This window comes from Stegodyphus dumicola, chromosome 9 (genome assembly GCF_044657685.1).
Source record: "Stegodyphus dumicola isolate Sdum_Otavi_A_Nest chromosome 9, ASM4465768v1".
NCBI lineage: Eukaryota > Metazoa > Arthropoda > Arachnida > Araneae > Eresidae > Stegodyphus > Stegodyphus dumicola.
This window is the reverse complement of record NC_140776.1, coordinates 47,068,996-47,080,550: the sequence shown is the minus strand read 5'-3', so window position 1 is coordinate 47,080,550 and position 11,555 is coordinate 47,068,996. Positions and strand designations below refer to the sequence as shown.

At 32.0% G+C, this 11,555-nt stretch overlaps 1 protein-coding gene across 1 annotated transcript; it reads left to right on the top strand.

The window, feature by feature from the left end:
- The first annotated feature begins 6,455 nt into the window (after positions 1-6,455).
- Positions 6,456-11,272, top strand: LOC146995338 (glucose-6-phosphate exchanger SLC37A2-like). The gene is made up of 2 exons (XM_085824520.1): positions 6,456-6,783; positions 10,541-11,272. The coding sequence occupies exons 1-2, from the start codon at positions 6,553-6,555 to the stop codon at positions 10,904-10,906; spliced, it is 597 nt and encodes a 198-aa protein (XP_085680646.1). The 5' UTR covers positions 6,456-6,552; the 3' UTR covers positions 10,907-11,272.
- The last annotated feature ends 283 nt before the right edge of the window (positions 11,273-11,555 follow it).

Genomic DNA, 11,555 nt, shown 5'->3' with positions numbered 1-11,555 from the left:
GTTTCTTTTTAGTGCCCGTCTTAGGTTTTAGTAAAGGCGGTCACCTCTATTTAGGGGGTCTATCTTAGTGGTTCGTCGGTCGATCACGATCGACTCAATGCCCACCCCTACGATACACAGTCTCGCGCGTTGGAGATAAAAATGTTTTTTCCCCGTACAGTGTTGCCATGGCTAGCTTTGAAATCATTGAGTTTCTTAATCAAAAACTCATAAATGTTTTACAAAATATGAAATAAAACAAATTCCAAATACCAAATTTGTGCTTCCAGGTGCCCATATTCGGGTGAAGATTTACATTATTCAAAATTTGATGACTCTAGGTATCGTCGTTTTATCACAATGCGAGAAACATAGATGCATTTATGCAGATTCTTCACTATTTAATTTCTTTAAATATAATACAGGATTCTAATGTTTCGTGGCAACAATTTAAAAAGTAATTCGTCATTTATAGTGAATCAACGCAATATGCCAGAGCGAAATTAGTAGCACTTCTGGCCCTTTGGGCTAAAAAACGTTTTAGCCCAAAAGGAACGTTAGTCTCGAATGGGGTATTAGTTTCAAAACGGCATTTCGCGTTGAATCACTATATACGGAGTATCACTTTTCAAGTTATTGCCACCAACTATTTTATATTAAAAAAAATTAAATAGCAAAGAATCTGCATGAATGTATATATGTTTCTAGCCCTGTGAAAACACAGTGGCACCTAGAGCGATCAAAGTTTGAATAACGTAAATCTCTACCCGAATGTGGGCACCTGGAAGCAGGCATTTTGAATTTGTTTTATTATCTATTTCATACTTCGTAAAACGTTAAAGAGTTTTTAACAAATTTAACGATTTTAATGCGAGAAGTGGCAACATTGTACCAAAAAAAATTATCTCCAGCACGCGAGACTGTCTATCGGAAATTCTAAAGGTATGCTGTTTTTAAATGTTTTGTGATTTTGCTTTTGAGTTGAATTTTGTGTGGCGTAAAAGCCAAGAATGTGATATTTAACAAATAAAGTAAACACACAAAACATTAATAATAAAAAGACAAAAAAAAAGTTTTGGAAAGCCATCTTAGTAAGAAAACTGAGCATTGATATGTAAAACTGAGAAAAGACTGAAAGAAACAGAAAAATATATGCCAACACTTAACGCTGAATCGGGAATTCTAAACACCCTGTGAAAACACAGCTGTGCTGCTTTAAAACTTTTGTAATTTTGTTGTTGAATTGTGTATGGCGTAAGTGCGAAGAAAATGATGCTTAATAATAAAGTTAAAAAGACAAAAAATTTGGATTAGTAGAGTGAGTGCAACAGTCTGACTGGTAGACTGCGAGCTCATCAAGAATGTAAAAAGCCTTAATAAACCTTTTTAAGTGACCGTTAAAATCTGAAACCTTTCACTTTTTTTCCCTCGTAATATTTATTTAATCAAGAATAGGAAACAATCGTAGAAAACTATTAGTATTAAATATGTAAATTTTCAGAGACCTTAATGTGAATATATGCTATAATCGTACGAATATTAAATTCAGCTCCTTTGATGATTTTAACAACCTAAATGTATTTTCAAGTACTAGGCTCTTTTTCAGAACGTTTTTAAGAATATTTTCCTTACATTATAAGGTATTTATCCCGCCTTCTTAGCATGCCTTTGTGGTGTAATGGTCAACATATTCGACGCGTATTCGGGAGGTCCGTGGTTCGAGTCCCACACGAGAGCATTGCTGAATTTTCATGTCTCCTACTTCCAAATAGCCTAATGTTCCTACAACATGATTAAACTCTTAGCACTCACACGAAATATATTAAAATTTAGGATTTCCTTCTTTGCTGAAAGTCTGAACATCATCCATACAAAAAGAATAATTTTAAGCTAATTAAACATTACCCATATAAAATGAAGACTTTTAAGGAGATTAAACAAAATCTACTCAACGGAATGTCTCTAAAACTAATGAAATAAATTATTTTGAAACTTATGTGATACAAAACACAGTAAAAGCGATTAATTGTCGTACTCTAATACATATTTTGGATTTATTTAAGAATATGTTAATTTTTAATGGTATGTAGACTATTTTGTGTATTAACAATTAATCCACCGAGTTTAAGTAATGATTAATCTGGTGTGAACTCTAAACTGCGAATTTTATATTCTGCGAAAATTAACAGCAATAATTTACTTTTTTAAACTTTCGTAATAAAATTAGATTAAGAGCATGATTAGAAGTACCTTTTAATTAAATTAGAGGTACCTTTAAAAAAAGAATTTCATTTATATTTCTTTTGAAATGCTAGTGAATTATGACAGGCTTCATTTCATTTCAAAAAGTTTTTTGACGACTTCAAGGGACAGAAAATAGTTTAATTGGCTTTCTTCTAATCCTTTTTAAAGGAAATTTTAATGAGCAAAAAGAGAAAAAAATCCAACTGCAATGGCCGGGAAATGTTTTGCAACGAAATATAGTTGAATTCCGCTATAACAAACCCGATTTATAGCGCAGCCCTGGATATAAAGAGCGAACCTTTTAAGTTTCGTCCAATATCTTATTCACTTAATGTTATTTTATATTGCTATAACGAATCTCCAAAGGTATGAAAATCGGATATAAAAGAACTGCGTATTTTCGATTGAAACTTCTTTGTTATTTTCTTATTTTGCCAGAATTTTTGAAACTTTTAACTAAAAATTGCTAACCGTTAAAATTATCCATGTTTAGTATGTTAGAATCCACATTCGTCATTCCAAGCGTAGAGGAAAACACCATTGGATTACTTTTCTTTTACGTTCAACCCCACTTTTCTTAGTGTTCTTCGTTAAGGATATGCGAAACACGTATGAAATACAATCTAGGAGAACGATGACAAAATAAGCATATCTTAGGATACCATATGGCGCTTTTTGTATTTGATATATGTGACTTTTAAACCAAGGAACGTAAATAGGTTCTCTGATACAGTTCATATTCTTTGATTGGGTTATTAGACAGAGCTGTGTTCAAGGCTGATACTGTGAAGGAAATTTTAACTATCCGTGAAAGAAGAAATAGTGAATCTTATTAATGTAGGCTATACAGTGTATTAATGTGTTTATAGTTTATTAATCTTGCTAATGTGGGCTAGACAGTTATAGGGAATGAAAGTTTATTTTATTCTTATCGGTTTGCATTGTTTACGTATAAACTGTATTGAAATTCTATTCTCGGAATGGCGGTTTTGCGTTCTTTATGTCTTTTTCAAGTCAAAATATTCTTTACGAAAGTTATTGAATCTTTGCTTTGCAACTAGACGTTTCTTACGTTAATTTCTCAATGTTTTTCATTATTCATTTCATATAGAGACACTGATTCCTTTATTTTTTAGGTTAAAGTAATTATTCATAGATATAAATGTAGTACTGTATTGTGGGAGCTAGAAATACAGTTTCTTTATATCGGACAACACGTTTAATTTCATTAAAACACATAGTGTCTCACAAAAGTGATGGGACACTTGTGCTTTACAAAAGGAAACTGTAATAAAATAAATTAAAAAACATATAAAATTTTTTTGTGGGTGTGTTTCATACTTAAATTTAGAAACAATTATTACATAACATACATTTTCTCAAAATATTAAAATATTAATTTAATAAAAATACAATTGTTTAGAACGGAGCAAAAAATGGCTCACATAAGTGATGGGTCACCATTAGATACTACTACGTACTACAATAAAAATATTTTTTGGAGTTTTTATTCTTACTCAAAAGCAATTAGCAATAATTTATAAAATCGTCTGCAGTCTTTCTCTCTAGTTTGTTTTGGAATTTTTGTGTTTTTTAGCTCTGTGCAGCCATGAATGCTAAACGAAGAGAAACTTTGCTTTAAATTCGAAAATTAGTTATTAATTTGCATATTGAACGTGAAAAATCTATTAGAGAAACTGCTGAAACGGATAACATGAGTCATTCAACAGTTTTCAATATCATTAAATGATATAAAAAGAATCATATGATTCAGGATAAAAGAAGACCTGGCCGACCATCAAAGCTATCCAATGGAATAAAGCGAAATATTGTTCAAAATATTTAAAAAAATCGAAGAATGAGTGCTTCTAAAGTTGCTGCTGATTTACAAGCATTATATGGAGTAATTGTTAATCCTGAGACTATTAGAAGAGTAATTCGATTTGCTGGATATCACGGCAGAGCAGCCAGGAAAAAATTCTTCGTAAGTGAAAAGAATAGAAAACTCAGATTGGCTTTCGCAAAATCCAATATAAATAAGAACTCTGATTACTTGAATGAAGTTATATTTGCTGATGAGAGTAAATTTAATATATTTGGTTCTGACGGTAGAATCTTGGTGTAGAGAAAAACCAGGAAAGAATTTCGCAAACATAACTTGGTGCCAACAGTAAAACGTAGTGGAGGAGGAGTTATGGTATGGGGGTGTATGTCATCCGCTGGAGTTGGTAATCTTGTTTTTATTGACAGTATAATGGATCAGTACAAGTATATTGACATTTTAAATCAAAATTTGAAACCTTCAGCACGAAAAATGACCCTTCATAACGATTTTAAATTCTACAAGGACAATGACCCCAAGCACACTGCTTTGAACGTTAGACTCTGGCTGCTGTATAACTGTCCTGAAATAATAAAAACACCACCACAATCTTCAGACTTAAATCCCATAGAGAATACTTGGCAAGAATTGGAATCAAGAATTCGCAAACACACCATTTATTCAAAACAACAATTAAAATTATTGCTTCAAGGTAATGCTTCTGGTAAAATCACTCTAGAAATCACAAACAAATTAATCGAATCCATCCCAAGAAGATTAAATCACGTTTTAAAAGTAAAAGGAAATCCAACAAAATATTAAAACATTTTAAGAAGCAAAATTTTTGGATAAATATTTGATGGAAAAGTAAGTGTCTCATCACTTATGTGAGCCATTTTTTGCTCCGTTCTAAACAATTGTATTTTTATTAAATTACTATGTTAATATTTTGAGAAAATGTATGTTATGTAATAATTGTTACTAAATTTAAGTATGAAACACACCCACAAAAAATTTTTACATGTTTTTTAATTTATTTTACTACAGTTTCCTTTCGTAAAGTACAAGTGTCCCATCACTTTTGTGAGACACTGTACGTTCTTTTACGATTATAGAATACAATAAACGTAATTATTTTCTTTATGATCATATAATAGTCTTAAACGTCTTTATATTCATCATCGTCGTTGGTTCAAAATGTCTCCGAGACCAAGTGCCAAACGAAAATATTAAAGAGAATTACACGAGGTGCAGCTCAGCGCCATCTGGTGTTCAACGTTGGCACCATATAAATGTGTAATTCGATAGAAAGAATTTAAGGAATTACGATTTCTCGAATTCGAGAACTCAAGGATTAATTCGAAGATTTATATTATAATGTAATGTAATTATGGTTACTGATATTTATTCAATACTGTAGTTTATCATGTAAAATTATTAACGTATAACGCAGTAACTTTAATTAACGCTTAATATGAATTTTTGTTAACTTAGGTTTATTATTTTCTGTTTTTCATGAGGGTGACAATGTTAACCAGTTTCTTTTCTCTTGTTTTTCACTCAGGTTTTTACGGGATTTTGTGAGACAATCTATTTTTGTATCGAATCGGGATATTAGCAAACCACCGGATGGAGCGAACCAAGCTTTCGGTCCATTAAATTTTATAAGAGTTTGATTGCAGTTCAAAAAAATTAAAAAAATTATTTTCAATTTTTTACATGACATCATATTCTTATTACAGGAAAATATAATATATAAATATGTGAGAGAGTTTTGATTTCACTCTCCCATGTAAATATAATATTCGTGAAGTGTATTGTGTTAGTAATTTATGAATGACTATTTCTTTCTTTTAAATTTATACATTTTATGTAAATACTCTCGTATTTATATAAAAATATATTTATTCGCTCTTGGTAACTGAACAGAATAAACTACATTTAATTTCATGTAAATACGAAAACATCTGAAATGATAAGTTAATCTTTTCAGATGAAGTTAAAACAATAAATCCCAATTCCGCCTTAACTTCAGATTGAAACAGTCAGCCTACGACCTAAATCCGGAGTTCTTATTTATCACTTCGTAATGATGCCTGCATATTTTTCTTGGCATATGTTTTAAAGCCTAAAACAAAATAAAATATGAAGCACATACTCTTAAAGTTGGACCATGTGACACACATGCTGTTGTATCAAGTGAAAATTTGTTAAAATTTTCGAGACATAGCCTTCGACTCACACTGTTCGCTAAGCATTAAAGGGAGAATTAATTCCTTTATGTTTGCTTTTTTTAACTTGACTTTGAATTTTTATCCATAAATGAAGTAATTTATTTTAAATTCATTTCACCCTGTCTAAAGAATTAATAATTTTTTTATCTAATATTTACTGAAGGAGATGTGGATATTCCACCATGGCTGCACTCTAAACCGTCTATTAAATTTTACGATGCTCTTCATCTACCTGGCGTACTGGAGTACAGCGCCTGCCTCTTCTTTTCCCGAATGGCCGCCTATGTTTTCATTTTTTGGTTGCCCATCGTCATTGTTCATAGCAGAGCGATGAACATTTCTAGGAGTAGCTACTTTTCCATGGCGTACGTTATAGGAGGAACGTTTGGAGGTATATTGGCTGGCGTACTGAAGGATATTCTGAGACGGAGTGCTCTCATCTGTATTAGTTTTTTTCTTCTTTCCATACTTGTCATTCTTTTCAGGATTCTTTTCAGCGAAGTGGTGAGTCAAGATATGCTTGCTTTCAAGAAACACTTTATATGAGTTTTAAGATCTGTGATATAGATGTTATAATAAATATAAGTACAATCTTACTTTTTAGGGTTTTTGGAAAAGTGTCTTATTACCATATTTCAGGATGCAAGGCAATCATATTAAGAAATCATTTTAAATTCCTTCTCTTAATAAGGTGTTTGCAGAAGAAAATATTTTGAAAATTATTATTTTAACGTATCAGTGGCCTTTTTTAAACCTGAGAAATTTCAAGTTGATCATATTTGAATAGGATTTTTAAACTTAAATTAGCGGCCTACTTAATTTAATAGATCACAGAAATTGTTATTAAAAATATGCCTATTTAATTTATACTTTAATGCTGCAATACCGTTAGGTAGGTTACTTAAATTACTACTAGAATTTAAAATATTAAAATTTAACTTAAATGTTAGCACATAATCTTAAATTTAGAAGCTGAGCGGATTTACCTATTATAATATAGGACTGATGGTTACAGAAGTATTACACATACAATAATAAATGACAAGTGGAAAGAAGAAAAAAGTCACTATATTTTCCTCATACACAATAAGTATTTTTGGTTTGCCTTGGTCTCACAATAGCCAACTGATTAAAATTGGTAGTTCGACCCGGGTTCATACTTAGGAGAAAGAGCTGTTGCAATATTGGGTTTCGTAGTTTCCTCATGTGTAACGTGACTACGTGCCGCTTTTCTTTAAAGAGTTCTTCCCGAAGATATTCCTCCCCGTAGGCTGACAGCTATCGCGTGCATTGTCATATTTAAGTAATCTAGTCTCATCAGTATTTGCCTTACTGCTCACAGGACACGCATCTAAGCTATAATCAAATTCGATTCATACTTTTTGTACATTCCCTTATCAATAAATATCATAATCGCTCTGATTCGTTGCCTAATTGCATCAGTGTGTTTTTAAATGAAGGTATCTCCAAAGCAGAAATTCCCAAACCTTTTGTTGCATCGACCCCTTTTGAAGAAATGTTTTCCTTCATTGATCCTTTTACATTTGTCTCTATAATCTGCAGAATCCAGTATAATCACAATACAAATAACTGTTCATAAGTAACTTGAAGATAACGATTAGACTAGGAAATATAAACAAAAGTTTTAAAGAACAGGATTTAATAGGTTTATGTTTTATTATTTTTGTATTTTTCTAATTTTATAAATATAAACAAGTTTTTAGAAATCACAAATCCTAATTGCACCAAAGACCGGTTTTAGTTAATGAGAGTGTTGCGCTTGATGTAATGATGCAATTCTTTTTATAATTAGCCTAAATTTGCTTTGTTTTCAAATCAATTCGTTCAAACATATTCAAACTGTTTCTTGATTTTCGTAGAAGGTTATTGAATAAAGATGCTTCTATCAGGTAAAAAGAGTGGGAAATCGATAATGTTAGTTCGATAACAATTTTTATATGATATAACTTGGGGATATTTATCTCAGATGACTTTTAAATTCCAAAACATTTAAATTCCAAAACCATATGTTTTGATTGAGACTTGTACTTGAACAAATCTTTTTCAATGCAATTAGATCTTCTTGGATTATAAAATCAAATTCAAATAAATCAGAGTTCTTTGGTTCTATCAGTCATGTTGGCACATTCAAATTTTTAATGCCTTGAAAGCGCATATTAAAATCTTCTTTTAAATTTTGCAAGTGGCCTGCGTGTAACAATAAATCTTCCGACGATATACAGGGTGTTTATAAAGTCCCGGACCCATTTTGATGTTTAATAACTGATAAAATAATGAAGATATAAACAAACTTATGGCATTTATTGATGGAATAACTTATATAGTTTCCTTTTCAGGTTTGTAAATATCGTCTGCGCGTGTGGATAATTTCAGATAATTTTATTTTCCAGTCTAAATATTTGTACTTTTCTAAATACCGTCTTCTTATTAATTTTATTTTTCTCTCTTTTGTTTTTGGCAACTATAGCAATGTTATAGAGACCTGAAAACCACCATGAATACCGTGAGGCACAAAGGGATTTCCCAAAGGTTAATGTGTGGTGTGGATTAATGCACGACCGAGTCATTAGGCCTTTCTTTTTTACAGAAAAAACGGTCTCATCAGTCGTATACTTAGACATGTTGGAAAACGTCGTATTTACCCAACTAGAAGAGTTTCAGCCACGTATCTTTTTGCAACAAGGTGGTGCACCATCTCATTGAGGTACCATCGTTCGTAGTTCTTTGAATGACTATTTTACAGGAAGATGGATTGGGCGAGGAGGTCCAATTCCTTGGCCACCCATATCACCTGATATAACGCCTCTGGACGTTTTCCTTTGGGGATTTGTAATGGACAACGTTTACAGGAGGAGAGTGTCGAACATTGATGACCTAAAAGCCAGAATTACAACCGCAATAGCCTCTGTGGATGCCAACATGCTTGCCGGTACCTGGCGTGAAATTGAATATCGACTTGATATTCTCCGTGCGACGAAAGGGGCACACGTGGAAGTTCATTGACAAGGGTCATGAAACTTTTTTGAGTCTATCTAATCATTTATGTTATTAATTGCAATCTGTCTTTATTATTTTATGAGTTATTAAACAAAAAAAGGGGTCCGGGACTTTATAAACACCCTGTATAATGAATTTCAACAAAGGACCATCACATTAAGTTTTCAAAGTAATGTAATGGAATTATTTTCGATTCTGTGCCGGTATAATTAAGTCAGGATTTTAAACGAAAACCAAAGATTCGTCAAGCTTCAATGAGATTGATGTCTCTTCTTTGCAGTTTGCTTTGTGTGGCACTGAACAATGAATATATACCAGCTTTATTTCAATAAACAATTAATTATCGATTTCACTAATATATATATATTTTTACCATTGGCTTCTTGATTACGCCGGTTAATTACTGGGTCATAATCGGCTATCAACCCTAATTCGACCCTTTCATCATCACTGATCTTTTTTAAAATTCATCAACCCCCCCAGGGGGATCAAAATGAATCCCGTTAAAAACCCTTGTTCCAAAGGAAGAAGTTACATACCGTTAACTCAGAAAACCATGTGAAAGGGCATGCGAATAGAGCTAAGTCACTCTTACTAGAAATCTAAGCTCATGCTCTGCAATGAATGTTGAATTTGCACACTGCGAGCGAAAATCTGCCTTTCTCCATCACACACATTTGATCACTTCATGGTTGTCTGCTTACATGGACAATTAGTCCCTTAAACTGACAATAATGCAGCAGAATGTTTTTATTACCTGGCGGTTCGTTTCGGCATTGTTTTTTTCAATACATTGCAATAACAGATAAACATCTCACATATTCCATCTCATATGAACAACAAATTTTTCTTGTACTGTATCATTTTTGTAACGGCATTGCCCTGGTGTTTTACAACAGAAATTTCGTGTTGCTATCAGATATGTTATCACGGGAAATTTTGCTAAGTTTCCGTTTCATGTATTATTTAATATTATATGTACTTTTGTATAGACATGTAATATTGTAATTAACATTGTATGGACTTTATTTATAAAAAAATGTACTTTGATCTTAAGTGAATCATTCATAGTAGGCAGCTTTGTACTTCAAAGCTCAGAAACTGTTACTTTAAATACATTTTGCAAGTAGTGATTTTTTGTGAACTGTGATTATTAGAAAATATAATTGTAAAATTTCATAACTGAATGCTGTCATTTAATCTTGAATGATGTATAAAGCAATAATCTTCTTTCTTATTTCAGATAAGCGTAATCTTAGACATGGGGCTGCAGCTTTTACTGGGACTTATGGTTGAAGCACCGTATATATTAATAATCACTTCTGTTTCCGCTGACATTGGCACTCACAAGCTAATTCGCAGGGGTCACAGGGCCTTGTCTACTGTTGGAGCCATCATTGAAGGAACAGGAGCAGTGGGAGCCACCGTTAGTCCCCTTCTGATCGGATTATTTTTGATGCGTCTTAAATTTATCTATGTGATGTACTTCACGATCGTTATGGAACTTCTGGCTTGCCTCTGTTTGATTCGCATGGCCTACAAGGATATCCATGAAGAAAGAAGGCGAATGAGTTTAGTGGATTACTGGAATGCTCCAGCATTTACGTGATTTTCAGTTCATTCAAAATTCCTGAGTAGTGTTCCAATGGAATTTTAAATACGCGCATATTGAACAGGATGTATATATAAATTTTTTGAAACTTCATAGTAAACTTTCCCTAATGTGCATCGAAAGAATTAAATGATCCTGTTCATCAAAATAAAAAAAAATAAAAAACTGTTCCAGTCGAAAAGAAAAAAGCATATTCCTTTTTATCGGAAATTAATGAAAAACTATATTGAGAACACGAAAAATTGATTGACAGAAAATGTTGTTAGTATATTTCAAGACTATTATTTTGTTGTATAAGACAATTATTTATAATCATCTCATACTTGTCTACAAAATGTACACCTTTAAAAAAAATGTTCTATACTTTCCGTTCTACTGGACCGATTAAAGAAATTTAACTTACGTTTTTCATGTCTCGAAAGCCCGGCTTAAGATATACATTGCATTTTAATTATAAACATTATTCTAACAGACATTCGAACACACATTTATATATCAGATCAATTTAACTCTCCCCACGTGAAAAAAAATGCGCTATTTTTGCATTAGGAATTTTTTAATTATTTAACAATTTATATCAAATGGACTAATTCTGCATGTGAAGATAAAAAAATCTTTCTATCTTATTCAGCATTAAATTACTGAG